General features: G+C 38.2%; 1 protein-coding gene across 2 annotated transcripts in view; it reads right to left on the bottom strand.

Moving 5' to 3' along the window:
• The window catches only part of LAMA4 (laminin subunit alpha 4), a 146728-nt gene that overhangs the window by 8323 nt on the left and 120056 nt on the right, over positions 1–18349 (bottom strand). For both annotated transcript variants that reach the window (XM_004753541.3, XM_004753542.3), the window contains exons 24-34: positions 17315–17446; positions 16051–16193; positions 13896–14034; positions 13245–13382; positions 11390–11523; positions 10305–10469; positions 9327–9480; positions 4094–4281; positions 2669–2858; positions 1759–1914; positions 124–283 (exon numbers count right to left, since the gene is read on the bottom strand). In XM_004753541.3, coding sequence (XP_004753598.1) covers positions 124–283; positions 1759–1914; positions 2669–2858; positions 4094–4281; positions 9327–9480; positions 10305–10469; positions 11390–11523; positions 13245–13382; positions 13896–14034; positions 16051–16193; positions 17315–17446 — 1699 coding nt within the window. The remainder of the gene's footprint in view (positions 1–123; positions 284–1758; positions 1915–2668; positions 2859–4093; positions 4282–9326; positions 9481–10304; positions 10470–11389; positions 11524–13244; positions 13383–13895; positions 14035–16050; positions 16194–17314; positions 17447–18349) is intronic.

The raw sequence follows: 18349 nt of genomic DNA, 5'->3' as shown, positions 1-18349 counted from the left end.
AGCCATTTCCTAGGGCTGAGTGAGTTTGGTATTCTGAAGTTTTAACCCTGAGCCAAATCTCCCCAGCCACCTCCAGGAAAGAAGAATTTCGTGATTCGTGTTTTGTGCAGAAGTCACTGTTACCTAGAACTACGTATCCTCCTTCTGTTGAAAAGTAGGTCCCTGTTTCCATAGGGCCTTCAAAACAAGGGGTCACGCTGAATGTCTGAGAAGCAGAGGCGATGGAGGCCCCATTGAGCTGAAGGTTGCCGAGGCAGCCACTGAAACTGTAGACCGAGTTGATCTGAGGGAAGAAGACATTTCTTAAAAGTCATTTTCTTAACATGCGCAGGTGTGCACCAAAGGGTAACAAAATGAAGGGATTCATGTCTAGAGAGAAAGGAAGTAGCCCCCTGTCTTAATTTATCTTGGCTGCCTGAAGGGTCAGTCATTTTCCAGGTAGTTGCTTCTTTAATGAGTTCTTTGAAGTTGGGATTTTGTATTTGATAATGTCAGCCTGCAGTCATTAGCTACGAACATTTCTACATACACTGTGACAAATAAGTTGCAGCTAAGGTTTTGAAATTAAATATTAGAACTATCCTCCTCTGTTTTCCTTCAAGAATGACAGGTGGCCCCAAATCAGCTAATGTTGATGAGGGCTAGCAAAGTTCTTAATTGTTAAATCTACCATGGTTAACTAAACAGCAGAAAGCTTGCATTTCTGGCTGCATTACCTGATCTTGCAGTCGAGAATTTATCATACCTCAAGACGTGAAACTTGGGCCTCTTTGGACAACTGATTTCACACTGCTTTGGAAACCTTTCTTTTAAAGGAGTTGTCATGAAATTGGGGCTACTTGCCTAAAATCTCAATATAACATGAGCCCCCCCTTTTTTCCTTTATCTACATATATTAGTGAATCTTAGAAATGCATCTTTTTTTGTGTTGAAGTCAAATCTATATGTTAAGAAAGATACATTCCCTTTATTACTATTTTTGTAAAGATGCAATATTATTAACTTTTTTTTTTTTAAAAGATTTTATTTATTTACTTGAGAGAGAGACAGTGAGAGAGAGCATTAATGAGGAGAAGGTCAGAGAGAGAAGCAGACTCCCCATGGAGCTGGGAGCCTGATGCGGGACTCGATCCCGGGACTCCAGGATCATGACCTGAGCCGAAGGCAGTCGTCCAACCAACTGAGCCACCCAGGCATCCCTATTAACTTTTAAAGTACAGAAATTACATGCTTTTTACTATAACAGCTTCTCCCCCACCCCCCACCCCTCCCCCCCGCCCAGGGATTACCATACTTCCTTGCCCATTTACACATGAGTGTGTGTGTGTTTGTGTGTGTGTGTGTCTAGGAAACAAAAATATGAAATCATAGTCTACAGAATGGCCCTAAAGTTTTTTGTCACTCAATGATACATAATGGAATGACATTTTTTACTTCTTTTTTAAAATTTTTTTTACACTAATAGCATGTGTACTTGCTGAACAAATAAGCATCTCCTTGAGACATAACTTCTCATGACAGTTTAAACCTATGAAATTGTTTCATCTCACTTCTCTGTCAAAGTCAAAAGACCACTCTTGACTTTGTAATGCCAGAGGGCAGACAGACATGTCCGGGGACAATACGCACTTTGGTAGCCTATATCCAGTGAAACTACAGTTCTCTTCTTGCCAGTTCGCTGGTGGTAAAATGAGGTCCTGGATTAAATAATCCATCGGCTCTAAAAGTCAGGGCTTTTCCTGGTCATGTCTGGCTTACCTGGACATTTTTCACAGCCCTTCCAGGAGCCACACCTCCCAAATAAATAGGACCCTTGATGTTCCAGGCAGCTCCTGTAGGAGGAAGACTCTCTTCTAGGACTCGAAGGCCATCAATGATCAGTCGGCCACTGCTCTTTTCCCGAATAAATATCACCTGGATGGAAAGAAGGACAATAGCACATGTCAAGTGCATCCCAAGCTTTGGCAGAAGGCTCTGTTGCCTCTTCTCCAGACTTGGCTATTGTGGGACTGTGGGAGATCTGCAGAAGTTCTTTAAAAAGCTGACCCTTTCTCTGGAGGTCAAGAGTTTGTTTTTTCCTTTAAAGTTTGATTTAAAGTTACAGGCTTAATTTCTGAATTCAGCTTATATGTATTTAGCAGGGTTCTCAATGAAACTCTTCACAGCTGGTCAGCCCACTTGGTTTGTTCTTCTCCTAAATTTATGGTGCTTAATATATCTTACATTTCTTACTCTTTCCATTATGTAACACTGATTTGTTTCAATATTTAAATAGTCTCCCTGTGGTATCCTAGCATTCTAATAGATTTTCTTTTCACTGTGTATCTTCCATGGCTTAGCCTATAAAAGACACTCAGCATTTGCTGCTGAAATTTAGAAACTTACAGGCAGTGGGAAAACAAGTGAAAAATCATTAGAAATTAAACTTCAGGTTATGTTTGCTATTGGTCCTTTGGTGAAAATAATTACTCTAAAAATTACATGCAACCTGTATCTCTTTTTAAATAATATGCTTCAAGATTTTAAAAGGAATTAAAAAAATTTCTCGAAATTGAACTCTGAGCATATGGCAACAGAATTTTAAAATGGGTGTTTCTAGAAAGACCAATAGTGGGCATTAATGTCACCATCTATTTGCTGGTAATAATATTCTCTGCCTTCAACTCACATCATGCCACAATCCATCATTGTATTTCTCTTGGCTTCTAATCTTCAGTTTCTTATGGCCAACATTAAACATGAAAACCAAGCGGCCATGGGCTAAGAATAGAGTCATGAAGTCATTCTCTTCTTGATCTGAGACATAGAAAATCATCCCATGGGAGGAACGAGTCTTCAGACGAATGGAGAACTGAGATCTGGTAAATGAAAAGAAAAAGCTTACTATCTGTAAAATGAGACTGAGGGGGATCTCTAGTTTCCAACAGCAACACAGTGTAAGGAAGAATGAGTAGCCATTCTATCGAATCCCAAGCAGCATTACTTCTAATTATGTCTTAGCATTATTCATGAATATTGGGAAAGCATGACTAACTCAAAAATGTAAATCTTTTCCTACTTATTTATACAGCAGGGCTACTTTCACATTTGGAAGCATTGTTTCATGTAAGGATCATAATGCGTCTTGCTCTGAAAATATGGTCGCATTTGGTTTGTTCATGTGGACAAAATACTAGTCCGTAATTAATGTGCATATAGAAGTTTGCCTAGAAACAATACGATTTGTGTGCTATCTAAAATACAAGATTGATTTGTCTTTCCTGAGAAAAATTAATCAGAAGATATCATGGGCCAAAGACAGCCACCAGAAGGTGTAGGAATTAAACGAAACCTTCTAGACTCTTAGCTCTAGCCCGTATAGATAAGATACATTTATTAGGCTAATTTCTAGTTTGATTTAACTCTAAATTCTTCCCAATGAATACAAAATACTGATACTGCCTAATATTTGCCTAATAAGGCAAATAGCAAATAAGAAGGCATTAGAGGTTACTCATTGAATGCACTGCCTCTATGGACATTTGAAAGAGATATAAGACCTATGTAAAAATAGCTGGGTGCTGACACTATAAAAAGAGATCTTCAAAAGTGCTAAGTAACCTGGAAATTTGCAGAATACTGGGAAGAGGGGCTGGGCTTTACAGATAACTTGAGGGCTAGCCGAGATACAAGTGGTTTTTGTGTCTTTGGTGTCTTTCCTTCATTAACCTTCCAGTGGTTCAGAGGCACCCCCCATTTTCAATCTGAAAGCAATTTGTATAGGGGAAGGAAGGTAATATCAAGGTTAGATGATGAGTCATTGAAAATGTGCCACATGTTCCTTTCTTTGATTGCCTTTCTTTTTTGATAAAAATGCTACAAACTCCTAGGAGAATCCTGATTTATGCATCTTACTTTTGGGAAGAAAGTCTCAGAGAATGTTCATTTATTGGAAAGTAAGAATTGTGTACTACTTAGCATTTATTTTGATGACAAAATAATAGGACTAAGTGCCACAGAAAGGAAAGATCATAGGAAAAAGACAGCATGTGGCAAATAAGTATGAAGTCCAGCCATGGCATAAAGTTTCTGGAAGGATAGTGTGTTACTTTACTTTTCACCAAAATCTCCTTTTAAGTGTTCAAACTCTTGGCGGCTGTTGGCAGTCCCTCCATACTGATAGGCATGCTCTATTGCTCTAGGACTGTTGGAAAGGTGACAGTAAGAATCCCTTGGAACATTCCCCTCTGGGAACTTCAGGCCGGCAGGATCCCCTGAAGGTGCATCTTTACTTTTCTCCCCCTGTAAGAATAGGAAATAAATCATATTAAGGGATGAAACTGATGTGCTAGTAGCAAAAGTTCATTTGTGATTTCTTTATCATTAATAAAAATAAAAAAAGTAATGATGAAAGTATATATTATTTGTGCATTTTCCATTCATGAAATATTAGGCCCCTCTCTTTCCTTGAGGAGATGACATTAGGTGCTGTAGCATTAAGAACAACAAATGACAACACAGTATGTTAAATCCAACATTCTAGTCTGTGATAATAAAGCAGAGCTAACCCAAAGCCTCAGAGATAACTGCTCTATCATTTAAATTAAATGCACATCTTAGCCAATGGTGAAAAATGGAAATATTGACAATAAAATAACCCTGGGGAATCTGTCAATAAAACCCTCATGTCATAGACAACAACATTTCTTTAACACACATATTGTTATTTATACAGGCTGTTACCAACATACTTAGTAACACCTTCAAAATATTTAAGAGTATTTTTGGTGATAAGTAGTAAACGTTCATGTGACAGGATATAGAACAATGACCTTGTGCTCCTAAATTGCGCTGCTGATTTTAAAATTTAGAGTTGTGAGACGATAGGCTAATATTTCATGGTTATCTAGTCTAAATTTGGGGGGGAAAATTAAAGTTATTGCAAATAAACCTGATCATCCTGTCATTTATTCATGTATCCAAGCAATGTTTATTGAATACCTACGAGGTAGAAATGACGTAGAAGGACATGGGTATTTGTGCGTGCCCTCCGCAGGCACCGTGTGGTGGGGAAGAGAAAGGTGAGTGAGAAACAGTTTCTTTTTTAAAAGCAACTGAAAACTGGTTTGGAAAAACAGGTAGTTCAATAGCAAACCGGAAGACAGGCTGTTGCCAGATAGAAAGGACCTTCGATGACTTGCTGGAGGATGGGGTTTTGTTTTCCAGGAGGGCGCAGGTGAGAGATTAGTCAGGAGTTGGGGACTGTCCCCAACCCTGGTGGCTCCTCCTCTTTCTCAGTCAGTGCATGCACTTTGCTATGGGAAGAGGGCATGTGTGAATCAACGGCAGGGGTCAGCAAAGGGGGGGGCTCCCAGACTACAAGGTCTCCATGACCAGCCCTGCCTTTCTCTGCTTCCATGTGGGAATCCATAGAGGACTAGTCTCTTATCTGCTGCGGAAAGGAATAGACGCTGGGATATTTATATGTGGCAACCAAACACTCTAAATTCTCTGTGGATGTATGCTCTGAATCATAATAATGATAATAAAAGGTTATAATTTAATTACTTCCAACCATATAACACAGAGACTCTGTTTACTATCCTAGAATAGCTGTATATGTGGATTTTGAACCCCACTAGACTTTGATTTTATCAGTGTAATTTTTTTCTCTGAGGGTCTTTTTTTTTTTTTTAAGATTTTATTTACTTATTTGAGAGACAGAGATCATGAAAGACACGGCAGGAGAAGGGGTGAGGAGTAGAGGGAGAGAGAGAGAGAGAAGCAGACTCCCCACTGAGCAGGGAGCCCAACATCGAACTTGATTGCACAACCGTGGGATCATGACCGGAGCCGAAGGCAGGTGCTTAACTGACTGAGCCACCCAGGTGCTCTAGGAGGGTCTGTTTTAATGCGGTAAGATTCTTTTGTGTCACATAACAGTCAAACTAGTTCAGTTACTTAAGCAAAAGAGAGCAGTGCCTTATAAGGATATGGGAGTATCTTACACAATCCAAGGGGAGATAATACAGTATCAGGGGAAAGATAGTACACTACCAGGGTCAAGAATCAGGAATGGCAAAGCTAGGAAGATTCAGGGAATTCCTTTTCCAAATGTTTCTGGTATCTTGGCTTTGTTTTTCTCAGCCTACGTTCATTTTTCTTTCTCTTCAGGGCAGCTGCCTTTTAAATTTCTACAAAGCAGCTTTCTTTCTATGTGCATGATTAACATAGAGCTCTTAGGCTTACATGTTTTCCATTCAACGACTAGCATAGGGTAGTGTCTCTAAGTTTATAAGGAAGGGGATCTGATAGCCCAGCTTAGTTCAGATGACCTACCCTAATCCAAACATCTGTATCCAGGTAGATAAAGTCACGTACCTAAAATATTGGGCTTGCCCTGTGTGTAGGGAATCAATTCTCAGAAAAGGGAATGGTTGGCTGGATACCTTAGAATGATGCCTCTTAAAATACATAAAATTTTCATTATCCCATGAAATACCACATGAGAAACTATGTCCCCAATTAAATTTAAAAACAAAAATTATAAGAAATTTTCATGCTGGAACACAGGTGGTAAGATAGGTATTCTTACGTACTCATGGAGGAATAGAAATCAGTGTTCCTTTTTTGGAAAGTAATTTTCCCTGACCCAGTAAGTCCACCTCTAAGAATATTTTGTAAAGATATATTCAGCAATGTAATCAAAGACTAATACACAGTGATCTTCACCCGTAAAGGGAGAAAATTAGAAAGCACTGAAAGTCTATTAATGGTAAAATAAAATATACACATAAGGTACAATATTAGGACGTTACTGTGAAAATAATTTATTATAGCCCAAATTGCTATGAATCGGCCTTGATAAAAATTTAAAACAGCAGCCACATGTTTTTCTAGATAGCTACTTAAGAAGCTATTGATACAAGGGTAAATATGAGAGAAGATTAGCAAACATTTGACATTCTGATTACCAAGAACTAGAAGGGAAATCTATAGTCATCCTGTATCCGTTATTATGAAGTTGAGTTTCTAAGGCTTTTTACAAGAAAGGCTAAGAGGTTTCCTATAATACTGAAAAGTGTATGTTAATAGTTCCAAGGTCTGTTGATTGCAACTTGAGAGTATGAATATTTGTTAGGAAACTGCACTTGATAGACAGCTTCAAATAGAAAACTGTATTCGTTTAAAGAGGTAAAGTGCGTGCCGTAGGCTGATCTTCCTCATCAGCCCATGATATTAACCTGCTGTGTCTGATCCACTGACCCGCGCTCAACTCCCAGCTGAAAAATTCCAGGATAAACCTTTTAGCATCAATATGAGAAGAGGATGGTAAGATCTCATCAGAATTTCATAGTCTCCTTTGAAAAATCCTTTAAATTATCCTCTAGTGAAAGCCTTCATAAAAGTCATATGAAATTCTCTTTCTCCCATGTGAAATTCAGGAGAGGATCCTGAAAAATTACTAATTTTGAGTTGTACAAAAAGAAAATTAACCTTTTAACATTGACAAATCGTGTGTGAACAAAGGAGGAATTGCAAGGGGGTTCTCAAATGTGATCCCCGTAAGCTGAAATACATAGGGAAGCGATCAAGATATAATGGCCGGTGAAAAACTATCAGAAGGCAGAAGCTGGTGGGGATGCTTTCCTCTTGCTGATGGTTCAGAAGCCAGCCGTGGAGGGAAATCAGTTCTTTAAAAGATGCTCAGCCACATTCGCATTCAAGGAAATGCAAATCAAAATCACAGTGAGATGCCCTATCTGTCCATTAGATGGGCAAAATTATAAAAATTTGATCATATCTAGTTCAGCAGTTGGGAGGAACAATAGGTTTTTTTCAAATGCTGTTCGTAGGAGTATAAATATTATCTCAATGTTGACAATGCATATTCCCCTAAGCCAAGCAATTCTACTTTAAGGAATTGATCCTCCAGAAACATTCACAAGCCTCTATAAAGAGATCTAACAGCTCATATTCATTGAATGTTTTGCTCTATGCCAGGCATTGTGCTAAGGCATTTCATGCATCAACTCACTTAATCTTTCTAACAACCCTGTGATGCAGATAGCTAAGTATGTATTGAACACCTATTATGTGCATTGTTCTAGGTTCTTAGGACACATCATTGAGCAGATTTAAAAAAGGAGCTCGAATTCTAGCAGAAGAAACAGAGAGTAAATACCAAACACAGTAAAAACAGGCTATAATAAAACGGGAAAGGTGCTATGGAAAAAAGAACAACTAGGAAAGGCAAAGGAGATGGGTAGTACTGGGGAAAGTCAGGAGACAGCTATGGTATTAATTAGCGGGTTAAGGGAGGCCTTACTGAATGCTTGAAGGCTGAGCCGGAAGGAAGAGCCATTCATGCAGATGTTTGCAGGGAGAGTGGTCCAGGCAGAAAGAAAGACCTTAGGGCAGGAATGCACATGGCTCATGCTAGTGTGGGCAGAAGAGTGAGTGAGGGAAAGGAGCCTGGATAACAGAGAGCATCTTATGACATTGTAGGAACCAGAGTTTTTATTTTGAGTGTAGTGGGCGTCGGGGGCACTTTGAGCAGGGGAGTAACACGATGTGACATGTGTATACGCATATGGTTGTTGCGTGGAGGATAGAGTGTCAGAGAAGCTGGTGGAAGCCCGGAGCCCTGGCAGGAGCCCCTGGTAGGGCTCAGGTGAGAGATAATGGTGGCTTGGACCAGGGTGGTAGGGGCGGCACCCGAGGGACTTGTTAAGGTTGGACCAGGAAGTGGGTGGGGAGACCAGCCTGAAAGAGTGGGAAGGAATTGGAAGCCTCGTCTGTAATGAAAGCCGCTGATGTACACGCTGGATGTAAATGAATGAGGAAAAAAAACTGTCCTCAGGGGATGCAGTTTAAGAACTCAAGATTTTGTTAATGGAGCGTTTCTAGTTGATATCACGGATCAGCCGTGCCTCTGAGTGGTTGATGTGAAGGTCAGGGGAGGAGGGGAGAACAGGAGATCAGAAACTTTAAGAATTTCCATGGCTGTGACAGAAGCCCGAGATCGTGACTCAAAAGCAAATGGTACTGAGAATGACAGTACTAAATAATATACATTATACATATGAATGGTTAAGTATGGGGCAGTTTTAATCATTATAATGAAAAATTCCATATGGAATCAATCTGATTCAAAGTGTTTCTCTTGGAACAAAGACTGATACACCAAAGCTGGGAAACAACAGTATCAAGTACTAGAAGAATCCCAACTTTCATATGTACATACAGTTGCAAACTGGAGTGAATTTTATACAGCATCAGTGTCTAGAACTGTGTGTGTGGAATGCGAGAACGTTTGAGAATCTGACACAGCATTCTCTTTTTACCTTTTTATTCTGGCTTGTTTTAGGCTTTGAGGAATTCTTCCCTTTTTTGTAGAGAAAGTGCAGTGGCGGAGACTCAATAGGGCACTCAGAAAGAGAAGTGTGGACCTTTTCCACGTATCGCTGGAAGTCTTCGACCTCCACGTCTTGATCCAACCTGTGTAGCAGAGCGGGGGAAACCCTTAAAATGTGGTTCAGACTTACAATATGAAAACTACAGAAGTGAAAGAATTTGGTATTTAAAATGTGTGTGTGTGTGTGTGTGTGTGTGTGAGATGGGTCTGCGTCAACCACTGTCTTAATAAGAACCCTTTACACAACCATTTAACAGTTTATGGATAACTTTGCCTGGCACTGGCACATTCTGACAGACGGACATCTTTTCCGTCACCACGTTCTGGATGATGGGTACCACCTCTGTGTTACTCCGTGTGTATTAATTTTCTCCCTTGCTTGCTCTTGTACTCAGGGAGCACTTTCAGTCTTTGTCAAGGACCTTGATTAATGGCTTTGTTTAAAGTGATGCATTAAGAAGACTTTCTTAAACCTCTAACAAGAATTTGGGTATGTTACTCTGTGCTACACCATTAATAATAAGCACAGATATAATTACATCTAATATTTATAGCTTGCTGTATGCCAGGTGCTTTCTGCACTTTATCACATTTAATTGTTCTAACAAGGAGGCAGACATTATTATTATCTGCATTTTGGCATAAAAGAAGTGAAGGCTGACTTAGCCAAGGGCATGCAGGAATTTAAAGGGAAGAAACCTACACACAAACCTAAGTATGTCAGTTGCTCGAGCCCATGCAAGCTTTTAATTACTCTTCTCTGTTGCTATAAACTATAGAAAGAACTATAAATTTTATATATAACTATAAATTTTATAGTTCTCAGTTTAAATATGTAAACATTTTCATTATTGACCTGATTTTTTTTATGAATCATGCAGAATTATGAATAATAAAAATATCCTACCTGGTAAAGTAGGCGTTACTGATACAGCCAGTGAAATTAGCGTACTGGGGACTGAAGGGTGAGCCTCCGAAGTAAAACTTCTTTTCACCTGCTTGTGTCTGTTCCACTTTCCCTTTGGTAGGGTTCTTACTCCCAAGTCTGCTCTTATCTACTATCAGTTCATATCTGCAAAGGAAAAAGTTTCTTTACGCACCACACTGGTACCCTTTTACCTGGAGTTTCATTCTAGGTTGCAGGTTTTCTCATGGAATTAACATAGAACATTCTGGCTAGTGAAAAGATAACAACTTGCCAGACTCTTCATGAGGTCTGGGATAAAATAGTTGAATATTTTTACATGCAGAAAAGACTCTCCAAACCCCTAAAAACAAGAAGCTCAGGTGATTAGTTACCAACATTTTGGGGGGGGGGCGGTGGAAAAAGCAGAACGTAACTCATGGTGATTATTTCATCACACTTGGGGAGACTGTTTTCATTGTAAGGCACATTGACTGGTTTTGAGTATAATTGGAAATGGAGCCTATAAAGGCCAGTTAATGTCTTTTTTTTTGTAATGGGAGGGCTTCATAGAAGTGGGCATAGAAGAGCAGCCGTCTACAACGGAAATGTATTTCTTACTCCAGAAAGCCTTCTTCTTAAGAAAAAGAAATTCAGTATTACATATTTGAAAAATAAAGCTAGAGCTTTCAATATGCAGTCATAAATATAGAGTTCTCAATTGCTTAATTAAAAATCTAAATGAAACCAATGTTTGCGGATCTCCTTCTACATGCAAAACAGTGCCCTCCATTCAGTAAGCGCTATGTGTAGGCACTTCCCTCAAGAAGGGTGGTAGCCTGTGGCTTGACTGGAAAAAAACCTTTGTCTTCCTGTTAAGTAATTATATAGTGATTTATTTGGCATCTCTTGGAAATTAATAGCAACTTCTTTTTAAAAGAATGTAAGTTGTTTGCCCTACCATATTTTTTTTTTTTAAAGTACCAGAAAAGCAATAGAATGGTCTATTATTCATAGTGGTCCTTGGGCAGAATCATGCCCTACAAATAAAGGCATCTTGGGAAAGAACATGAAGTCAGGACCCGTACCTTGCAGGTGAGACAGAGGTAATGACGAAGTGGGACAGCCCATCGTGGTACTGCTTCTCGGCCGACTGCACCTTGATTCCCTTGACATCCATAACCACGGTGCCATTAGCCAACGAAATGGAGAACACATCTGACTGAAATTCAAGCACAGGGTTTTAAGTAGGGAGGCCCGGGATCCAAAAGATGGACAAGTGTTCAACATTCACTTAGTGATATTGCTTAAGGGAACGCCTGATGTCCGGAAGGTTGCTTGTGAAATAATTTCTATGAAAACAACAGTGACAGCATATTGCTTATATTGGTGTCACCGGCAAAATTAGACACATTTCAACTGAGAAAGGAGCCTCCTCTCTCCTGCACTGAAGATTTCTAGTGCTTTTTTCCCACTGAGAGTTGTCTCAAGGTTAGCGCCTTCCCTAACTGGGGCATCACTATTCTGTCTTCGGGCTCCCGGCTGGGAAAGGCAATACTTCTGTCTCCTTGGAGATGTAGCTAGATGACCAGGCAAGGGTTTGGCTTGACCAGTCAAACTTGCCAGTTTGGCTTTTTAAGTGTCTTTTGAAGTGTTTTACTTTTCATCTATAGAGGTGGAAGACAAATAGAAAAAGGGCTGAAGTTAACAGTTCTTTTTACTAACTATTGTACTATTGATTGTTTACAATATTGGCAAATGGATAATCTTGCTTCTCTTCCCTTAGAGGGGCACTGACCTTTATGGGGGGGTGGGAGGGCACAACCGTCAACACAACTACTTTTAAAAAAATTTTTTTTGACAAAAACTGTTATTTAACTAACCGTGGTAATCTGAGGCAGATTTGGTGGTGGAGATCCTACAGGGTGCTTTGGGTAAATTCTCACCATTGCTACTGATTTAAATTAAATTCAGTATAAATGTGACAGATACAAGGTCATAAATATTAAAAATAAGATCAGTTTTTACATATTATATTATGACCTGCTCTATCAGTGTATGTGTTGATGATGACCTTTTCAGAGATAAATCATTTGGGTCTTAGGGTCACCAAACTTCTGGGTATCTTATTTTATTTTTGGAATAATATATCTTTAGAAGGTGAGTTCAAGTGTTCTGTAGCCAGTCCAAGAGCAGAAAAGTATGTTCCTTTTTTTATTTTACAAAAAAATCACATATGTATTTGTATATATACACAGAGGTTCTTAACATTTTTTGTGCTATGCACTCCTTTGGCACTTTGGTGATACACACGGGCCCCTTCAAAAGTAACATTTTAAAATGCATCAAACAAATATCTAGAATAAAAAGGAAACCAATTATATTGAGATACGGTTTCAAAATATTAAAACAATAAATCTGTGATATAGTAATATATGTACTTCTTTATTAAAACGTTAAATTATAAAATCTCTCAGCAGACCTAATAACTACTGAAGTTTAAAAGTAACAATGAGCAAAAATGATATTTTGAGTTATCTGTGGCAACTATTATGTGAGATGAAAAATAACTGTGATTTCTATTAACAATAAAGTAACAGGTTCTGCAAATATTACTGTGGTTTGTTGCTGATATTTGTAGCTGAAGAAAATGCTAAATTTTAGTTTGAGAAAATAAAATTTTTAAAAAACCTTATTTTTTTCTGACTTGGGTCCACAGACACACTGAATTTTCTCCATGAACTCCTGAGAGGTGGGTCTATGAATCTCCTGATATGCGATAGACTTAATTACAAAGTGTCTGAAACGAGGCATTCTGTGTGTGTTCATGTGAGTCCAAATTAATCTGAATTGAAAATCACTTTTAACGTGCTCAAACAGTATTTTCAATAGACAAAACAATTATCACAAAAAAATTTCCCATAGGGAAAAAGAAATACTTACTCCTGAAGCATAATAGAATAGTAACCCATTTGGCTGTAACGTTCGAAAATTAAAACCTCCTTCAAAGCCATCGAAGAAAGATATTTTCTGAACTGAAGCAATAAAACTCTGCCCATTGAAATATGCTCTGCGAGATATCTGTGTGGCAAAAAAATAAAATAAATAAATAAAATAAAGTGAATATAGTACAGTGTTTACGATAATTATCAAATGTTGAAAATGTCAATTTCTCACATGCCAGAGCCCTTGCCTACTGGTTTCTGTATTAATAGTTTATGTTTTAACTTCCGGTTTATACAGGCATTCAGGCATGTTAACTGTTCTGTGTGTCCCTGGCCGATGGGATTTTAGCTTCTCCAGTTCCTCCACCTGAGTGAGTAAAGATGCCCGCACAGCCTCTCTGGGCTTTAGAAACCCCCTCCCACCAATGAAAAGTGAAGCAAACAGACAAGTCCCAGAGGAACCCCCACACGACTTTTTAGCTTAATGTTTCTCCTTTTTGCTGGTGGCAGAAAGAAGCCCAAGGTATCCTTAGGCTCACAGAGAAACTCAAAAAACCTTTTCCAGCTTTTGAGAATGATACATTATACGTCTATGTGTGTGTGTGTGTGTGTTTATTTATTTAAAAGATTTTGACTGAATGGTACTTACAAGAGTGTCTTCGGGGCATCCATAACCAACTCCCAGGGTTTCCGTTTGCTCTAATAAATTGAAATCTTTCTTTTGGAACTGGAAACCTTTCATGCATCCTCTGAAGTTGACATCTAGGGGAAGGTGCGCTCTGAGGGTCCTGAAAAAAAAAATTAAGTCTTCACTGATAACATGATGATGATGACAATACTGATGTTACCCTGCATATGTGGGATATGAAATTTGATTTTATTTATAGTCATTTTTAGTAGCTTTGTAACTATTCATATTCTCATGCTTTCTCTCATAAGCATAGAGTAATGTCTAATCTTTGCCTGTAGAACAGCTTTATTCTGCATCAAGCCAATTTGTTTACTTCTTTATAGTTCTGAAGATCCTTTAGATTACATTAGCTCATTTTATAAAAATTCTGTGATATAAAAGGAAAGGCTAGGGGCGTCTGGGTGGCTCAGTGATTAAGTGTCTTCCTTCGGCTGGGGTCAAGATCCCGGAGTCCTGAGACTGAACCAGTCTTGCATAGAGTTCCCTGCTCAGCGAGGAGCCTGCTTCTCCCTCTCCTACTCCCTCTGCTTGTTTTCTCTCTCATGCCATGTCTCTCTCTGTCTAATAAAATCTTCTTCTTCTTCTTCTTCTTCTTTTTTTTTTTTTAAGATTTTGATTTATTTGACAGAGATCACAAGTACGCAGAGACAGGCAGAGACAGAGCAGGAATCAGACTCCCTGCTGAGCAGAGAGCCCGATGTGGGGCTCGATCCCAGGACCCTGGGATCATGACCTGAGCTGAAGGCAGAGGCTTTAACCCACTGAGCCACCCAGGCGCCCCATTTTTTTTTTTTTTTAAAGGAAAGGCTATTATTTCCCTTTTACAGATGATTAATAGGTTGAGCCACACAGGACTGATGTATTTTAGGTCAAAAACAGTCAATTGTTGGCAACTTCAAAATGAAACTAAGAAACATCAAAATCTTTTTTGTTTTTGTTTTTGTTTTTTTAATGTCACAAGTGGTAAGTTAAGATTTAAACCCAGGTCTTCAGTCTTTCACTAATCCATTCCCAAGTGGATTGTATTCAAGTCATGAACTCATCTTCTTGGCTATTTTTGCAACACACTTATGATCAACTAAGGCTAGAGAAATCTCCTAGTGGAATGTTGAGTTTTTGGAGTAATAAGAACGTAAGAAGTCTTTTATCTTTGAGATCAGGGATGATAATTTGATTGATACTGTTATCCTAGTACCTATCATTATGCCTAGGATATAGGAGGTGCCCAAGAGCATATTATCAAATATTGAATGACTATGAAGTTAGTTTTGATCAAATTATAATGTCTTCAGTGTATTTTAAATGAGCACTGGCCAAACTAAGGAGTAACAGTCCCACTATATTCTGTTCCATCAAGATCATACCTAGAGGACCATGCTAACTAAAGGTTCGGGAGTAGATAATGACAACCATAATGGTTGAAAGTCCCATGTGGAGTTGTTGAAGAAGCTAAGAGGGTATCTAATTTGGAAAAAAGTTTGAAGTTGGGGGTCTCATCCCAGACCAGTTAGAATTTCTGGAGAGTGGTTATGGGCAATGGTGTTTATAAAATTCCTCCAGGTTATTCTGGTGAGAACCAGGGTTGAGGATGACCAGATTGGACTCTGCTCAAGTTGCCTCTCAATTTCAAGGGTGTCTGAAGCTATGGCTTGATTGTAATAAGAGATAGTTAAATTTTTAAATGCTTGAGAATAAAATTATAATGATACATAATTCACATCCCCTTGGATAAGCTTAAAATTATTTTATACCTTCAGATGCTATTTGAGAGTTCAAAGAAGTTCAAAGTAAGTCTGAAATAAAAGTAAAGGGACACAATGCTTCATGTTCATACAATACACAGGCTCCATCTTTGCTCTTGCAGGTAAGAAATATCGCATGAGACTGTGTTCAGAGATTAATACAATAATTAAAGAAACCTGTAGATCTCATCTAGAAGATGCTAATTTAAGGAGGTCATGAGGGTGCTTGAGTGTGTGTTCATGTGTCTGTGCGGGTACCTAGAAGCAGCAAGTCGAAGTGCCTTCAAACCTTTATAAGACCTCTCTTGGATGTTGCATACTCAGCCCAGGATATCATCAGGAACAACAGCTACTTAACAAAAAGAGCTTACCTGGATTGTAAAATTTCTGGGGGAGCCCCTCCAATGTATATGTCTGTAAAAGGTATTTTCATCTTTTCATTGTCCATACTCTTGACATGTCGTCTGTCAACCACCAAAATCATCTTCTTATCGTTGTGGTAAATGATTGAGATCTGGGAGACATAATATATAGCCAAGTCTTGATCATTGTTTAATAATAAACTTTTTAAAGATGATTATATATTTTAATTATTCTGGTTATAACAGCTGGGTCCCCATGTTTCTGTATTTGGTTGTTCACAAAATGGGGAACAGATTTTCCTTTCTTACAGACGAGGACACTCACACTTAACCAGAAGGTCATATTTTCTGGAGAAGAATTTACACATGGACAAGGAGATAGACCAAAAAATATTTTTGTCATGGCATCAATTGTTTTCTTTTGCCCCTTTGAGGAGATTCAGGATAAAAGACTATAAACAGGGACCTTGTGGACCCAGACTGCATGTTACCAGGTTTCATTGTTTTAGTGACACAGTGAAAAGCTTTAATGATTCTGCCAAAATTCTAGTCAGTGATATAGTTAAAATATTCTCCTATTGTATACCATCCTCATGGAGGTCATGGACTTTGAACTGAAAAGAGAAATAGAGCGTCCTACACTCTGCATTTTGGTTCAACTTAAAAGATAAACCTTTTATACATTCTCTGCATTTTGGTTCAACTTAAAAGATAAACCTTTTATACATTTTATTCAATTGTAGATTCAAAGTAGTTGTTACTGAAGATAGATGAAATATATTATTAGTGAACTACACAACTGTTTCAAAGTTAAAAAGCATTCCCTGGGGGCTCGCTATATAAGGAAATCTGTGTTAGTATTTTCTAAGTTCTGGATAAATGCTTTACAGGGAGATTCTCTATTTGCTTACCTACTCTTTTTACATTTAATAGTGCTCAAAGGACACTTTTAAAAATGGCTCTGTATCCACACTAGCATTTTCAATAGATGTATAAAAGTATTCTATGGAGTGCCATTGTAATCAAGCAATTAAAATGAATCTTTCAGTGACTCTTTTATTAGAAAACATCAATATGACAAAACATTCATTTTTTTAAAGCAAATGTCATTCTGGAGTTGAGTCAATGGGGTCCTGCTGTTGGTTTTTAGAAGTGAAGGTGCTCAGTTTAATTATTTTCCCACCTACGTCATTTGACCATCTGATTCAATCTATAGTTCTAAGTACAAGTGAAACAAAACAAAACACACCACACAAATCGCAATGATTTATACCTCATGGTATTTAGCATCGTTAATCTGAGCTTTCTTCGATGTGTCCTCAAGATGCACAGGGCCATTGCTAAACCCAAAGTCATAGAACACATGTAGGTAACCATTGCGCATTTCCAAGCTGAAAAACATACTCTGTGGACAGAAAGAAGTTATAAGATGTAAACATCTGCTATTAGGAAAGTGTAGATTTATCTGAAATTGAGAGCTTACACTGTAGTTTTTATTATTGAAACTGAAGACTAAAAAAGTCTCATGAAATTCTTATTATAAAATTAAAATTACAACTCCATATCAGCAGTTAGGTATCAGGTTAATATATCAAAATGTTAATATTTATACTCAATTTAAAGCAGCCATCTTCTGTTTCTTATTTACTTGATGAATTAATAAAATTTTAAGTTTACCTTGTTGGCCTTTTAAAAATCTTGAGAACATTTGAAAATTGTAACGGGCTTACAGGCATGAGTGCATTTCACTTTAAGAGGAAAATTGGCAATACTGAAAAATAATTCCAAGGTTTGATGAGAAGAATCTGAAAAAATTATTAGCAAGCACGGAGATAAGGAAAAGGACATTTCTGTAATTATTTGGAAACACTGGATTTATGTAAATAAACATGAAATGATTATGCACTTGGGCCATATGGTGTTTGAGAACCAAAGTAATTCTGTAGCACTCAAGTAATTTACTGGTCCGACTTGCTTGTTTTGGAAGATAGTTTGCAATAGAAGAACTGAATGGATTTGAAAAATGAGGCGTTATCGTAGTTCCTATTGATCAGAAAGTGATCTCTCAAGCGGAGTCTGTATACTCTAGAGATATGGAAAATAATCCATTCGGGGGAAGAAAGAAAATATTTCAACTTGATTTTTTAAAAAAGTATTTTATTTATTTATTTGACAGAGATCACAAGTAGGCAGAGAGGCAGGCAGAGAGAGAGGAGGAAGCAGGCTCCCTGCTGAGCAGAGAGCCCGATATGGGGCTTGATCCCAGGACCCTGGGATCATGACCTGAGCCCAAGGCAGAGGATTTAAC

This window comes from Mustela putorius, unplaced genomic scaffold (assembly GCF_011764305.1).
Source record: "Mustela putorius furo isolate JIRA1106 unplaced genomic scaffold, ASM1176430v1.1 tig00000450_pilon_pilon_pilon, whole genome shotgun sequence".
Lineage (NCBI taxonomy): Eukaryota > Metazoa > Chordata > Mammalia > Carnivora > Mustelidae > Mustela > Mustela putorius.
The sequence above is the reverse complement of the archived record's forward strand: the minus strand, read 5'-3'. Positions and strand labels throughout refer to the sequence as shown.